This window comes from Watersipora subatra, chromosome 10 (genome assembly GCF_963576615.1).
Source record: "Watersipora subatra chromosome 10, tzWatSuba1.1, whole genome shotgun sequence".
Classification (NCBI taxonomy): Eukaryota; Metazoa; Bryozoa; class Gymnolaemata; order Cheilostomatida; family Watersiporidae; genus Watersipora; species Watersipora subatra.
Window position 1 is genome coordinate 56,376,061 of NC_088717.1, and position 17,580 is coordinate 56,393,640.

Sequence of the window (17,580 nt, forward strand, 5' to 3'; positions counted from 1 at the left end):
TATGCACACATGAAACACTACTTACTGAATTGTTCAAAAGCGCACTACGACAATAAGCGTTCCAAGTGAGCAACAATGTTAGTAGTAATTTTGGGATTGACTATAAGCTCTCTAGTTCACCAGAAAGTTAGAAACGGGTTAACCAAAAAACTGTTGGTCTTTAAACAGATAGTTCGTGTTAAAAAAAGAAGTACAAACAATTTATCAGCGTAAACCATCAAATATGCCACATTTGGACGCCACGAGAGAATAAAACTGCAACAGATAATTCGCAATATTACCAAGAACAAAAATCTGACACATTATAGTTTTTAAGCAATGCATTTCTACTGTGCGCCTATGTTCCAATATACATAGTTGACAAGCAACGCACAGCTAATTACCATGTTTATGTGGTTTTTGTTGTGTGAAGATGAAATTCGGTGCTAAATTCCTATTTGTCGGCCATGTTGCAATGGCGCCCTCTAGAAAACAGTGGGAATCAAGCTAAAAGCTGTATAAGATCGAATTTATATACATCGAAGTAACTCAAAAATATATTTCAATTTTTTTTGTAAATAAACGTTAATATCATTGTTGCTTTTATATGTTTGTACCCTAACGACATTATTCTGTTAAATATCAAAATGACATTCTTAAGTAACAGGGAAATTAGTTTCCGGTTTCAGTTCAAGAAGCAGGTAAAATGCAACCTTAGTGCCTTCGAAGATCTGCATGTCTCAAGAAATTGAAAAATGAATACAACAAAAATGCTTATGATATAATATATTTTTAATCCAACCTTTTACGTTATCTAACGATATTCTTAGCAATCCGAAATGGTAGACACATGCATTGTTGATTGGTAAAGGAAATTTTGATATTGCCGTTGATGGTAATTAACAGGGTTGGAAAAAACCACGATTTTTATGAAAAAATCAGGGATTTTTGGTTTAAACCGGTTTTTATAATTTTACCAAGGTTTTTGCAATTTTAAGTCTAATTAACATAACTTACTATAGCTGCATGATTGAGTATTGAACATACATATGTGGAATCATCTGTTAGAGATGGTACTGTGGGAGTTGTTATTTGAAAAAATTTGAGGAAAAAATTTCAGAATGAGTCTTACATCAACCATGATCGATGAATCACAGAGCAGAAATCTTATCACATAAAGTGAATATTTTACATGTATACAGCTCTATGCATAAGTAGGAATTTTAATCCAAGTGATTACTCGTGTGCTAGTGTAGAGCAGAGCATAATGCAGATGCATTGCTAGGGTTTGGAGCAGTGGCAGTTGACTCAACTTATATCACCTGAATATTAGCATCGCTGTCTAAATTGGTGTTTTCAGCTTGACATTTTGCTACGTGAGCTTTAAGCCTATCTGCGTGACCTCGCGTTACAACAGCACACCTATTACGTTTTGCCTTAAAACCTTTGCCTTTTGCAGTCCGAGTGACAAACTGCCAAATGGGATCCTGTTTGCGAGGCATGTTGGAAATTTGACGCACAACTTTAACTTTTAAAAACACAAAAAACTTGATAAACTGAATTCGAACAATCCAACTACATTGGCTGGTGCCCAATAAATGAAATATTAGTTTGCAAACTTGAAGCTTTTGCCCAAAATGATTTTATTGTTTTAATTTCTAATTATAAGTAATCCTTTCTGGCTGGCCAGACTTGAGAAAGTGTTCATTCATTATTAGAGACGATGATTGGATTAGTATATTTTACATGGTTTTTATATTTCATCAGTAAAGAGATCATCATATCACTTGATAAAACCAATTGAAAATTAAATTCACTAATTCATTGTTGTGCTAGGATTTCATGTAGTTTCAACTTGAGCTCTGCCATCAATTTACTACTGTGTCCTAAATAAACTTCCACAGCTGATAATTACATATAATTGCATTTTTACCGCACATGAACCACTAGGAGCTTAAAATATTATGTTTTTCACAAAAAATAATGAAAAACCATAAAAACCGTTTTTTTCGGGCTGGTTTAAACCACTCGGTTTAAACCATTGGTTTAAACCGAGCCAACCCTGGTAATTAAACAGTGAAAATTTGGGGAAAAGGCTGATGCGTTAAAAACTAACTTATAATTATATACTCTAACTTGTTAGAATTATTATTATACATTGTTATCGGATTTAGCGTGTGCGAAAAAGAGGTTGGGAGCCAGACCTGCCAACCCTGGAGTGGGAAAGGAGTGAGAGTCTATTTTGGGGGCAATGAAAACGCGAGAATTTGACAAATGGAGTAAATTTTCATAGCGTATAAAAACACCACGGCGAAAGATAATATCTATAACTCCATATAGAGACCACATGTCATGGAGGTTATTGATGGATGAGAATGCCACAAATAGGCCTATACATAGTTGTTTATTAGTAGTAAGTATATGATTACTACTTGAAGATTGTGGCAAAAAAACAGGTTTGCTTGGGTAAAGGGAGCAATTGCGTGACACGGGCGTGAGATGCGTGAGGCATGGGGGCAATTGCGTAAGGCTCACACCCAATGCGTGAGAGTTGGTAGGTATGGTGGGAGCACCCTATCTTAGTAATTAAGGAGAGTGGTTCCAAATAAGAACTCTGTTTAGATGTGTTTACGTCTTTTCGTTATTTCTAACTTTATCTGCATGTGGTTAATACTTTTCAAAATATTAATTTTTTTAGTGAATGACGCCAAGAAGACTGATAAAACAGATTGGCTCTTATACATGGTGTATAAGTGTTTGCTCTTTGACGCATAATATAACCTATGCTATCACACTACACTGAAAGGTAAAAATACTTTATCTTGCAATTTTATTTGAACATTTCTACAGGACTATGGCAAATTGTCTTACTTCAGTAAGCTCGTTGTTCATAGTGTGTCAGACTTGTCTTGCAGATGACCTTTTTTTCATAAATTTTTTTTTAAAAGGTCATGGTTTAAGCATCAGTACGTTGTTATTGCAAACATAAATAATAAACCTTAGGATTCAGAGGAAATGGCAGCTATCACAAATTTCACACTACTTTTGATTAAGATCGGTATAACGTTAATAACAGTTGCAACAGCAAAATGTTTTACTTGCTCTGTATGTTCTTGCTTAGTACGCTTTGAAGTTTTACAGAAATGTGCTTCATGAAAATATTTATCGCTGCAAATCTTGCTTATGAACTTAGTTAATAATTGTTAGCAAAACCGAATCGTCAAATGAGCAATCAAGCTTGTTGTTTTCCCTATTTTTTCTAAGACTTGAGGTGTCTAGTTGGGCAGTCATATTTTACATGTGTTAAGCATAGAGGAACACATTTTCGGTTTTTGTCCAGTTCGCAGTCAACTCTCGCCACTAGATTTGATGGTGGCTACTTTCACTGAAACCGAAACAAAAATGATCACTAGACGGAATACATTTAAAACAAAGTTCTAGTGGTTCTCAACAGATCTCATATAAAATTTTAAGATGTTTAAAAATTTATCACAGAAGGGTAGGAATGCATCATGTATGAAATCAAGTAATTTTCATTGCATCCCAGTGGTGGCTTGGGCCAATGGTGAAATAGCGTCATGTCATGCATCTCTTTTGTCAGCAAAGATGTTGAGCATTCTCAAGCGGTTTCGGCCACAAAACTAACTGCATGACTGTCATGACTGCCGTGTCAATAAAACCACAAAATATTTGTTGAAATTATATAGGCACATTACCATTATTTTTTTAATGTTGTGTGTGCTATAAATTTCTTAAGTAGGTGCGTGTTATTTCTGGTAACAAACTGATCAGAAGCACTATTAAAAGTTGACTTGCAGAAAAATTTACATTACAATTATTTGGTATCAAAAAGTTCACCATGTCTTACACTGTTGTGTTGTAGGTTTACAATATGTGAAAATGTGATTACAAGCTCTTAAAAGCTCAAGAACAAACAATTAAAAAAATGGCCGTAGGTTGGAATCCCTTTATTTTGATGACGTACTCAACTCGACGTGGTTGTTGTTTTGACACCTGATGTTATCACATGATATGAAATGCCAATAAAAGGCTCAATATAAGTTGCGTAGCACTAGTTTATGACGAACACTTCGGGTTCTACTGGAAAGCCCTCATAAATATAGATGCTCGCTACTTTACAGTTTCGATTCAGCCAGGTCTAATCATCTAGTCGTAATCTGATCATGTGACCCATATTTCTTGCCAAATGACGCGAACAATTTCTGCAGCATTTTTCGACCATCACAGGTGACCAACAGGCTCTTCATGGTTATCAGAGAATGATATGCACCCCTCAAGCTAAGGTTAAAAAATTAAACTAATTTTATGCTAGGTTTTGCAATATCAGTGCTCAAAGTGACAGCATTACAATGATAATGAAATAGTCGCGCAAGGACAGTAATAGACATGGTTTTATTAAATGCGTGAAGTATATTTGTGAAAATATTTCGACGAATGAGATTGCATGAAAGTGTAAACAGGAGCACACTGTGTTCAACTATGTCCCATTTTAGCCGGTTTGAGAGTGATTCCAACCTACGACATTTTCGTGGATGGCTGGGATTACGTAAATGTTCGTTATTGAGCTTTTAAAAGCTTGTGATCACATTTCTACATATTTGGAACCTACAACATAGCAGAGTAAGACATGGTGAACCATTTGATACCAAATAACTGTAATGGGAATTTTGTTGCAAGTCAACCTTCAAGGTTATATATAGACAGGTATTACATGCTCTTAATCTCTGATCTGCTTTTTCTTTTTTGTGAATAAAACAAAAAGTCTTGCAGCCCAGTACTAATTTCTAAAACTCTCAATTGTTGCAGTTTAAAAAACTGCGTAGATACTGTGTAAATAAACAGTAGTTTGAAATAAATTTAGCTTCGAATGAAAAAACAATGAGAACAACATAAAGACAAAAATTTATGACCTTGAATAAAAATTAATGTACATTAGAATAAAACTCCCAATATTACTGGAATAAGCATTTCTGGAATAAGCAATATGTTCCTCTATAATTGCAACCTTATTCCCAGATTTTTCTATATCGGCCATAATCTCCATTTAACTTCCCCACCATGGTACCTTCATGATAAACAAGTGGCTTAGGTTTGAATACTTTTTGCCAAAATATTTTTAAGTATTAATGCAACCATTAAGTTTACATAAGTAAAATATGTAGTTCAGATTAACAAATGATTAAAATTATTTTACAGCATGACTACATATCTCAACAATAAATCTACTTACTTTTCTTTCGTCTAAGAATATACATTCAAACCTTTTTGAAAGATTAATTTGTTCCAAGATTCACTACAAATTCTAAAAGGATTGTAAGTTGGAGCAATTATTCCAATAAGAATGCAGTCAAACTTTGTCTGATGATTGGTCACCCTGAGCTAACAAATTCTCAATATAAAGATAAAATTTACGCAAATACCTGTAGTTAACTCAAGATTCGAAGTAATTTACAAAATATATCATCTGAACATTCTTTACAAATATGGTTTTTAAAATTAGTACATTTGTACACGTTCTGTTTTACTGGTTCGGTTATATGTTCTATTAATATTAAACAGTATTTTATACTGTTCACTGACTTCACTCGTAGTTGTAAAAAGACTAGTAAGAGTGTCAGTAGAAGTGTTGGAAAAGGAAGAAAGTCATGCTTTCCTAAAATACAATGTAAAAGCGAGTTATAAAAAAAACTTTGAATAAATTCTTTACAAATTCAACTAGCTGTATACTTCCATGAAGCAGAAAAAGGCTCCAACAAGTGAATTTGGAGAGCTTTTTAAATACATTTTAGATGATATAGAAACAGTTCCTATTAGAGTTGCCCCGATTTTGGTATCGGAATCGGTATCGGTGCCGATATGATTGTCAAGTATCTGAATCGGTATCGGCCGATCTTTTCTTAAAAAATCTGAACCTTCCGATACTTTTTACAGATCAACCATTTAGCAGAAAACTGTATTTTAGCCTGCTATACTAATAAAAAATCATCAGCTGTAAGCTTCTTACTTTTACTTAATGAATTTCAGGCCTGCCACACAATTTATTTCATGTCTATAGCCTGATCAACACAGCGAAGGAAACTTTTTAGCCAGAACGTAAACAAAAAGTGTGGTATTTCCCAATTACAGCGATAGGTTTTATTGCAAGCAATCACGAACAAGAAAACAAAAATGGGAAACAAGAACGCAGTTTAATATTTCTATTTACTAGCATTACGAAAGTAATTTAAACAGTCGACGCATAAAGTTATATATCACTCTCTTGATCCTGACGATACAATGGATCGTTTGTATTGTACAAAAAACGGTGACCCCAGTGGCGTATCGGTATGTAGCCTGTCCTCCAACATCTGTTGCAAGGGAATCCCCCTTCAGTACGCTTGGCTACATTGATAATGCCGGAAGAAAAGAGACGTCTTACTGAGATAATTGAATCACTAACGGTTTTTAAAAGAAACATTGATTTGCTCTAAACTTGTACAGGCACAGCAGTTCATCCAACAATAGAAGAGGGACTTCGTTATCACAGATAGAACTGTACCACTAACAATAATTACCTTTATTTACAAATTACAAGAAACATGGACTGTTTTGTTACTACATGTACGGTATGTCAGTATGTGAATGTGTATATATTTTTTTCCACAAATGCAAACAAATAAATACAATAATATTCATGTTTTCTTTGCATTATGTTTGTATTTGCATAATAAAATGAGCTACTATCTATGCAACACAAAAGATCTGAATCGGTATCTGAATCGGATTATTTTTCAATTAGGATCGGTATATCGGATCGGTATCTGAATCGGCTGGTGAATTTAGAATCGGGGCATCTCTAGTTCCTATACATCTACTGAATCCACAGATGGACCCACTTAGAAACTAGACAGAATACATGATCTCCATAAAATAAACCCTCATTACATTATCGATGAACGACTATAATAATCAACATTCAGATTAAAACCTAGTCTAACCATCTCCAAATAATATTCAATTTTCTTTAATAATTTTTTGTATTCCAGGCATATGGGATTTAGTAACCACCATGGATGTGACAGTGAGGAAGTTGGGAGTCACCTTCAGTCCCGCTGCTTTGGTCATTACCTACAGCGATGGCTTGTCTGTGCGGAGGAGAACGATTCCTGTTCGTAATATCTCAAAAAATAGCAACATCCAAGACTTAATGGCGGAGATGAGATCTCTCAGCAACCATCGCAGGTGCCAATGCTTAAGTATGCAACAGAGTTCATATTCAGCTCTGGGCAAACATGACTGTTGTGAATACTGTTTTTGTAGAATGTTGAAGAATCTCCCCACCATGAGACTCGCTAACATTTGCTATAGTTTGTTTTTAACATTTTTAGAATAACAAACACAAAATAGCTATATAAGCAAATTAGTTTATATTTTAGGCCAAATCGAGTTCAGATGAAATATTATACATATATATTATACTAGCGGAATGCCCGGCATTGCACGGGTATTAAAAACAGCTTATAAACAGGGGCAGCTAATGTAGTTGCCTGCCATTGGCAACTAGCCTGGCACATTACCAATGGCTAAGTTGAGCAAGATAGTATCCGTATTGCTAAGAGCTGTGAGAGCAGGCTTTAGTGACGTTGCGTATCATAATGCAGAATCGCTATGTGGATTGTAACCTAGATAACCACTCATATCTTCCAATGAATCTAATGCATCTAGCGTAGCTCAGTTGATTGGCTTATTGCCTGGTAAAAAGGAGGTTCCGAGAACAAATCTTCTCCTATACGGATTCCTCATTCTAAGATTTTAATTGCTGTAGATAGGCAGATCGAATAACATGCCATACACAAAGGCTGAGCTTTATTTATGTAGAAGAAAGACTAAACTACAACAACCATTACCTTGCTGCCTAAATTTGTTTGCAATCGGACAGACTAACAACTACGAATTTAATGAAATGCAAACCATCCTTTCAAGGTGCGCTGCATGTGTTAGTCCTTTTTTATGAGGCTTCGCGACCCGTTTCTAAGTGTGTTCCGCAGATTCATGGTTGAATATCAAGGTCTGCAGGCATGTAATCCATATTACAGATACTTAGACCAAATAAGCCATCTTCAGCTAATGAAAATGCTCACACTCATCAAAGACCATCTGAATGGCCTGTCCCTTGATGACAGTCTTGCGAAGAGCAAACGCTTGGACCATATCGACCCAAACGAGGACTTGAACACGGTAAGGATATTAATAACTGACTTCTGTATAATAACATTGTATGAGTTCTCCCTAAAGGTATGTAGTTATGTACACATTTAATACTTTGAAGCCTCACCTTGTATACACAAGCGAGTCCCCTAATCATAGATCGTATCAACAACATTCCTTTTACTGTGAAGGCTTTAAGGATAGCATAATTCCATTTTGACTGAATATCATTTTAAAGCTCCAACCTTGTAGAACTCAATAAAAAACAGAAATCTAGTCTGGTGAATAGTTTTTCACTCTTTCAAGGATGTGATGTTATAGAGGTAACTGTAGAAATATGGTTGATATACACTGGCCTGATAGTGTGTACACACTTTCTAATATGGTTGATATACACTAGCCTGATAGAGTGTACACACTTTCTCTGAGCAGAAAAACAAAGAGTTCTGGTGTAAAGCTCTTTGCTGAGGAGACAAGTTCAAGTTTTGTCTATTTTTGATCTTCATTACTAAGACTTTCAATCAGTATGTCATTAGAAACTTATGTCCTGTTGGCAGCCATTTTACATTTCTCTGTCGGTTGGAAGTACCCTCGGTATTTCTGCGATATTTCAAGAAATCATTATCCAATTGACTTCAAACTTCAGAATTATACAGCAAATGTGTACGACACAATGTGACCCAAATTTTGTAGTCGTATGTCGACTGGAAGAACATAAATTCATAGCCAATCTACGAAGCCAAGTTTACTTTGACATATGACTAGGCGGGAATACATTTTCCTGAAATATTCCAGGTTTTGCAGTGTTAACAATATGTTGAAAGAAATAAGATCTCTTACACACATATGTGGCTGACCAATTGTAGTACATATGCTGTCAAGATATTGGGAAGGTTAGCCCAATCTATTGTCTTGTTAGCACAGCCAGCTGCTACACTGATGCACTCTGTGTATAGATAACACAGCTAAATATTTACCATGCAGATCAGTGAAATGTCAATGTATGCACAATGTTGTAATTGAAACCTCTGTCCAGGCTGATGATGAAACCTTGGATCGGAAAAAGGCTGCTATGAATGAGTCATTTGTTAAGAACCAGAAGAAGGCTTCAGATGCTGATTTCAAGTACGACATTGAGGTTGACTTTGGAACTAATGATGCTGTAGAGACAGTTAATTGGAGTGACGAAGATGACGACTTTGGATTTTGAAAAGACCGAGACACCAACCATATCATCCCTCCGCTAAACCCTCCAATATATTGACCATGTTGTTCTAGTATTGACAAGCAAACAATCAACATATAATCTACTGCAACATTTTTTGAAATATTTAGATGTTTTAATGAATAGGTAGATATATATATATATATTACTAGCTGTGGTACGCATATGTAAATATATTAGTTATATTCTTACAACTTTAATATTTGCTAACGCCTGACTAACTAGCAGACTGATGACAAACTGGAGAATTTTATTCACAAATATTTGGTTTAAGCAGCATTTGTAAAATAAAAAGAAAAATATTTATAAAAAATAAGATGAATTATAATATTGGAAGCATAGATTTATGAAATGTAAGAGTTGAACAAATTAATGCAAAATTCCAAGAAAATCAAAATTCAATGACTAGAGAAAATGTATTAAGAAATTGTCAAAAACTGTTCAAAAGGTTTATGTTATTCTCTCACAGCTCATCTCATCCTCTCCTTGCACTTTGATTCCGTTGATATGTTAGTAATGTAGTGTAACCAGTAAACTATTTGATGGCCAGATAAGTTAAAGGCTGCTGTATAGTATCAAGTGCATCGCAGCCGTGTAAATCAAATGCTTTCAGCAGTCCAGATCATAGAAAAAACTCTCTAGTCACCTTAAGTTAGCTGGGATAACGATGCTGAGAAGAGTGAGACATCGGTGTACAAGAGGTCAGCCTAACCCAAAACCAAAATTAGACAGTTATGATAAGGAGAGCAGCTGCTACGCCCTGCGCTTGCCCTTTCAAAAATAAATAAGACCGCTATTATACATGAAAGGTACAAGGGAGATGCGCATACAGTAGCTATGTACTATACAGTAGCTATGTAGCATACAATAACTATGTAGTACACAGTAGCTATGTAGCAAGCAGTAGCTATGTAGCATACCGTATCATCAGATGTAAAGTAGTACTGAAGAAAGGAATCATGCTTGAATTAGCAATTCAGTAGGTTTCAATAAATGACCACGAGACTGTCATCACCCAATCTTAGCCTAAAAACTGTTGTAGTGTAGAAATGAAGGCTAAAATTAATGAGCAGAGACCGTGGTCTAGGAATGGAGACAAAAGCCTTGGAGTCAAGACAATAAACAAATGTGGAGACTAAGGAACCATCGGATTAAGAACTACGGATGAGCAAAGACTATAGACCAGGCGATGAGCCATTTGATAAAGGTTCAGTGATAGAGTCTAGTTGTTTGAGCAAGTGCTGCGGCACAAACTCGCGAAGCTGGCCGATGAGAGTCAAGTGTTTGACCCTTTCTAGTTCGAGCTGTCTCATCTGCTTTGTCAGCTTAGCATGGGACTGTTGGAGAGCTTCTATCATCGTCTCCTGTTAAAAACCATTAGACGAAGTCATACATGTAACACAATGGCAATGGGGGAATGAGTACCACCCTTCTATATCAAAACATGTAGAAAACTTAAAAATAATGTATCAGCACAAAATAACCTTACATGCGCTTCTACATGGTAGTAGCTACAATTACTGTACATGCGCTTAGACAACCTTGACATGCTTTCCATAGCAGCTGACATAAACAACACATTCATGCGAAACCTGTTAGTGATATATTGCAGACACTGTAACTGGATACCTGGTTGTGTAACTTGTATGTATGTGCATTCAGCTTGTCTGCCAACTGAGAGTTCTTCTCCCTCAACTTGTTGTTGACTGCCTCGAGCTTGCTCTGTATATCCTCACCTCCCTCGATAGATGCCATCGCATCTTCCTCCATAACATGGTACTCAACCTGGTAGGTGTAGAGCTGGTTGGCTAGATCTAGTGAATTTGCCTGAAACAGATGAATACCTGTCTAGGTTATTAGGGCCCTACATAACATGAAACTATTCTTAGCTGTGACCATCTCGAGCTTAAACCAAATCCTACTGGCTGACAGCTAAAACTTCTACCTACAATTCGGGTGAATATTTGATTACCGGTATAAACCCAAAAAAAAATGTTCAAAATTCCAAAACAATCCAGTTTAGTAATGGAAAATGAAGAAGTCAAATGCGATGTAATGAAATTGTAATAAAAACTGAAACTAAAATGTAAAAATAATAAGAACATATGAACTAAATTTAAACTTCACCAAGTCCACATATATATTTGAAGAAGTTAAACGATGCATCTCTTTCCCCACCTCTAACTCCAACCCTACACATTGCGGGACACGATGTGTGCACTTTTGCTTGAATGTCTAAAACGTTACATGAAAAAAATTATTTTTATTGATTATTAACTTATTAATGTAGTTTTTTACATATAATTTTTACATGGTTTTACATGCGCAAGAATTAATAAGGAGTTATTTGTGAAACGAATTAACGAACTACAGTGTATTCTCACAGAAATATTTGTTTCAACATACCACAGTTTTAGCATATGAACAAATCTTTGAATGACATAATTTTTTATAGAGATCTGTTGGATTGTACTAAAAACATGGATGACAACATTTGATATGTCTCACCTCCTGGAAGACTTGCTCCATTTCACACGAAGTCATAGCGGGCAGGGATGTCTTAAATACATTCATGACACCCTCAAAGCTATCGCTGGCCATTATTGCATCATGGTGGACAGAGACAAGGGAAAGAGCAATCTTGAACACAGCGGAGTAGCCCTCCATGAAGAGAAAATCTAGATGAACGACCCACAAAATGAAAAAATACCGGTGAGTGGAATGCTATCAAGCCACATGTGGTGTTCCAAATATAAATTTACATTCAGCTGTATTGGAGCCTGCTCTGTCGGCAACAGCTTGAGTTGCAATTGGCAGCAGCTCTGGCAGCGAACACTTTAATATTCTATTTTGTATCGTTTATTAAAAAGAAATATTTAGACTGATGAAGTTGAGTTGTAGAAAGCATTACTGAAGCGCGACTGTTTCACGAAACACTGATGACTGAGTCTAAGGAGAATATAGTGTAGCATTCTTCACTGTCAACACAAGCTGCCAGTACAACTATGGCTATGAAAAAATATGGTATCAGAGGCTATCTTTAGTAATTTTTTTTTAAATAAGATAATAATACACAGATAAAAATTCTACCACAATAAACTAAACTCATAACAAAATTATTATCTATGAGGACACCCTTAAGAGAACGTGGATTGTTTAGCAAACTGAAACGACAAGCAGCTTTAACAACTTAATAGGAAAGCATTGGTCTTCACTTTACTCCAGTCTTGTTTTAGTAAATAAGTAACTAGCAGGAATATCTATCAATATCTATATCTATCAATATGTATCAATATCTATCAACAGGCAAGAAACTCAAATATTTGTTCAAGACTGCATCGAAGAAAGCTTACTGTAATTTTAGAAAATTTTGTCACCATACATTTTACAGGCAGCTGACAAGTAGCTATGTTCTAAAAACAACCTAAGAACATCACCTTCTAGGTGTACAAACATGAGTTGAGAGGTGTACAAACATGAGTTAAATGATAATCAATCTTGGGTATTATTCTCCAACTCTAAATAGCTGTGTTTACATTACCAAATTAATACCTGCATTGGGCTACAGCCAAGGCGTTAACTCTTTCCATAGGTGATTTTTCGTTGGCTTAGCCGTAATTAATTTTAAAAAACTGCCATTTTGGACATAGGCCGATACTTTTTACCATAATTTCAGAAGTATTGATCCAATCGCCATGAAATAAAAATGAGAGTGATCAGTACATTTTTCCTACAAGATGAACTAGCTTTAAAAAGTTTAAATAGCGGTAACATTATTTTAAATTTTTTTCTAAAATTAGAAATAAAAAAATTACAAATTTGCCATGAAATTATTTTCTCAATTTTACTTTCCTTAGAAACAATAGCTACAACAATATTGCAGTCACCAGCTGAATCATCAGATTCACTGCTACTTTTACTATTACATGAAGACTCAGTTCCAATGAGATAAAATACTTGCAGAATCTTGTTGAGACGTACTTTCTTCACGATCGGCATCCGTCTTGTTGAAAATTTTTTACTGAATTAAGCAATTTTATTTTTCATAATTTCCAGTTTTGAAAAGAACATAATAATTGGTCCGGTGAAATGGAGTTTTTTTGTAAAAAGATAAATTATAGGTCTAACCCTAGTACATATCAAGCGATACCACTTTTTTCGAACAAGACATTGAGCGTGTCCACATATTTAATGAATGATCCCGCATGTCACTGAAGTGGCTTGCTGCAGCAAAATATTTGAAAGGCTGACTGATGCCAGTAGCTGTTACGGTAAGGGCGCATAGTGTGAAAGCTCCAAATAAAGCTTTACAATCATACAACAATACATGTAACTTGTATTTTACGAAGTTAAAACAAGAACCCATTGTATTCCAATCTTAGCTTCATAACTTCTAGTCTGGCAGCCGCTACAGCGCTGCCCTCACTGTGGTGAGCACGACAGTTGGTAAGCGGAGCTCAAGCTAACGACAATATAATTAGATTACTGGTTTAGCAGCTTTGGCCTGGTGAATAGAGAAACAGTATTAGAAGTAAATTATTAAGAGTAACACTTTTGTGCAAATGCTGTATCATTATTAGATTCTCAGATGCAGAAATGTAAGCTAGTCTCGAGTTTACATGAACTAAAGTAAGTATGAGAACTTACCAAATACACGAGAGACAAATCCTATAGTAAATTGCGAAGAGAACAGCGTAATAAACCAGGGAGCCGCATATAACATAGGAGTGACATCTACATCTTCGAGGTGGGCATACAGAGTAGGGTGTTTATCCCTGAAAATCACAACAGAATACAATATTGTAAAGCAAAGCTAAGAGGTATCAATGAGTATTTATCTGCAATTAAACTATGACAAGAGTGTTTTTCGTGTTTACTAAAGAATACTTCAATTTGGTGATTTATCTAAAACTGTTTGGATTTGACTCCACTTGTATGGTATTCAATCGGCGCCACTTAGAACAAAAATCATATGTCACATAAGTCTATGTAGGAAAACATCACAGACAGTGATTCTCACGTCCCTTGTTGGTACAATACTTCAGCAGGAAATGTAAAACTGAGTTGATCTGTTGATTTCTCAAATGTAAAACAATTATAAAAATATGGGTGAACATGTAGCCTACTGGTTTACAATGGCATTGTAGTAGGACTTGGTATAACCAATACAGGAATAATGAGATCACAATGCGATAGCTGCAAACCATTAAAAAGCGAATAACATTAATATGTTACTTTTTGATTAACGGTTGACAGCCAAAATAAAAGGTCTATATATACCTTGAAAAAGAAAATCAGAAAAATTTGTTTGTTAGATAGACACAGATGAAAAAAATATCTGCAAATTAAAACCAAACCTTCTGCGGTACAGATTTTTTATTCCTAGATTCTAATAGCTATAGCTGGACATATACATAAACTTGGAAAAATACATATAAATGTATATATACATAAGCATATATATATGCTTTGAAAGTACTCTTTACTATAATATGACTTTTCAGTCTGTCCGACGAGCGTTAGGAAAAAATATTGTACCGCACATGAATCAAAAACCCAGATGCTTGGATTCCCAAGCGCGCTACGTCTGCGCCACTCAACCACCTTTCCATATCTATGCATAATTGTGCACATAATTATTACACATAAATACCTCTCACGGCGCACGAGACTGCCAGCGTACTAGTTTCACATAAACGTGAGCCTATTGGTTTGATTATCCACAGGAGACCTTTTCGACATTAACTGGTATGTGATACACTGCTCCCTCAACCTCCAACTAATCTTGTATATGAGAACATATATGACTGTTACACTATAATTCAGACATGTTTTGACTGACCTCATGAGCCTTGCCAACTGATACATAGAAACCTGCAGGCCAGCCATGTTGGGCTTGTAAAGTTTACGTAGCCCGAGTTCATACATCAGGTGACAGAGAAGCTCAAATGATTCCTCCTCTTTTATCTGCAAAAATTTTTTTACATGCTCGTAAACAAATTCAGCAATATTACGTGATTTTACAGTAAGGAGTCGTTCTCTCAATTCAAACGGACTGAGCAGACTACTTCAACAATTTCAAAATAACTTTAACTATGCTTTCCAATTTGCAACTATTAACGTTTAATTAATTGCTATAGCAAGAATATGGAATAAATTATAATATAAACTTTTAGTATCAACAACATCCAAAATAAGCTGTTAAACACATAATCATGCGTGTTGTCTCAAAGCATTGCATTCATGACGAACTAAGTTAATCATGAACTAAGTTTCATGAAATTTTTAAGAAACTGACATCAGCTGATAATTGTCTTTATTGAACAACAGTTAAGATAATGCATTATGGACTGAGGTATGAGACGTTCAGTCGGTACTATATTTATTTATAACTTAAATAAATGCAGAAATAGTGCAGACAACTCCAATTGAACAAAAATAAATTGTTCATTGAAAGAATAAAAAATATATTTAATGAATTTTTTAATAGGTTTGACAAAATGAGATAATTTTGGTAACTAGATAAAAGTAAATATTGTTACATGATATTACCAATTTTCCTAAACTGAAAATCAGTTGCCTGGCAATTACCTAATTGCAAAAAAATATTAAGCATTTCGAACTGAGGTCAGCTGAAAAAGAGAACCCGGTAAATAATGAACATTGAAAACAAGGGTCAGAGGATAACAAACATTTAGGTATAAAATGTATAAACAAATATCAACCTTTAAACCTTTTGTATTTCTCACTCTACGGCACTTGTAAACAAAACAACCTGCTCAGCCTGTCATACTTACATGCATTAACAAAATGCCAGCTACAAAGCCAAGTCCCTGGCAGTAACCGACTTCAGTGTCAACCAATGAATAAGCTTTCAGAATATTGAACAGAGCGAGCTGCCCAGCTCCGAGTTGCATCTTAAAATAATCGTGCTGTGGGAAGGTGCGACCTGCAGAAGACGCAGCATCAAACAAGTTTTATTAACAGAACAATTGAATGAAAGTGAAATGACCAAGTCCTTAGCGAAATGACCTTAGCGAGAGAAGACGACCCAACTACAGATGAAACAAATGGGTCCGAGTCTTACAGCACTTCCAGTAGAAAGAAACAAAGACTTTCCTATTTTAAGCATATATCAAGTTATGTATGATCAACTCATATTCGTAGAGTCAAGCTAGCTTCGTATTAATTCAATTTATTTATTCTAATTTCTAGTTTTATTTAATTTATTTTAATTTCTAATTTTAATTTATAGTATTTCAATTTATTATGCAATGGTATGAGCCAGAGAACTTTTGTATGCCAGATCTAAATTTCCAAAATTACATTATTTAGGACTTATATTTTGTGGGATGACCATCCTAGTTTACTTGGCAGTAGTAGGCCTACTAGCCCAGGCTAGTGTTTCGCTTCATGAGCTATCAAACTTACGTTACAACGAAACTAGCTAGGGCTAGAGTTGTTTGTCAGCCTCTTTAGAGGGTAAAGTCCTGCAAGATGAATGACTGTAATCTAATGTCAAAACTAAGATATAGATCGTGGCACAAAGGTCATACCGAGGTCAATAAGTATAGCGTGCTGGTGGGGGGTTAGGCCTTGCAACAAATCCAGGTACTGGGGCATGTTCGAGGGTCTCTCCTCAGCATGATCGTGCAAACCCTTAATGCTGATGTTGTACTGCTTGGCCAGAAGTTTCCAGATTTCTCCCCTCCTCTGTCTCGGTACTCCTATAACATGCCCAAACCAATCAAAATGATAAAATCAAACAAACAGCCCTGTGTTATATAAAAAATTATTGCCTTATGATCTAATGAATTATGATGGTAGGGGACATGGGGAGACAAGCAATCATATGACTTGAATAATTCCAAATCAATGTCAAAATGAGAACTTAAATCAGTGCAGAAATTAAGGCAGCGAAAATCTGATGTTCAGACATAACATCGCAGAGACAAAGCAATCTATATGAGCAACCTAAACAGCTTTCGATTAACATTGCGTGTCCCAAATATAAATAAGATTATGAGACAGAACCTATGAACAAAATTATTGTTGGAATACAAACCAGTACTGTATTTAAAACCAAAGGGTAAGATATCAAGAAACAATTAAAACATGGAAATATTTCAGTATACGCATAACCTACATCAAAGAAATGTAACAGGATA

The 17,580-nt window shown here is 35.3% G+C and overlaps 2 protein-coding genes across 2 annotated transcripts in view; one reads left to right on the top strand and one right to left on the bottom strand.

Annotated features, from left to right (window-relative positions):
• The first annotated feature begins 643 nt into the window (after positions 1–643).
• LOC137405826 (centrosomal protein of 19 kDa-like) lies at positions 644–10,555 on the top strand. Its single transcript, XM_068092243.1, has 5 exons — positions 644–680; positions 2,678–2,785; positions 7,026–7,221; positions 8,076–8,217; positions 9,224–10,555. The coding sequence occupies exons 3-5, from the start codon at positions 7,049–7,051 to the stop codon at positions 9,395–9,397; spliced, it is 489 nt and encodes a 162-aa protein (XP_067948344.1). The 5' UTR covers positions 644–680; positions 2,678–2,785; positions 7,026–7,048; the 3' UTR covers positions 9,398–10,555.
• The window catches only part of LOC137407238 (TBC1 domain family member 4-like), a 54,916-nt gene continuing 46,981 nt past the window's right edge, over positions 9,646–17,580 (bottom strand). Inside the window, exons 20-26 of the mRNA XM_068093844.1 lie at positions 16,969–17,139; positions 16,210–16,361; positions 15,255–15,379; positions 14,060–14,187; positions 11,921–12,090; positions 11,042–11,239; positions 9,646–10,776 (exon numbers count right to left, since the gene is read on the bottom strand). Coding sequence (XP_067949945.1) covers positions 10,588–10,776; positions 11,042–11,239; positions 11,921–12,090; positions 14,060–14,187; positions 15,255–15,379; positions 16,210–16,361; positions 16,969–17,139 — 1,133 coding nt within the window. The 3' untranslated portion in view covers positions 9,646–10,587. The remainder of the gene's footprint in view (positions 10,777–11,041; positions 11,240–11,920; positions 12,091–14,059; positions 14,188–15,254; positions 15,380–16,209; positions 16,362–16,968; positions 17,140–17,580) is intronic.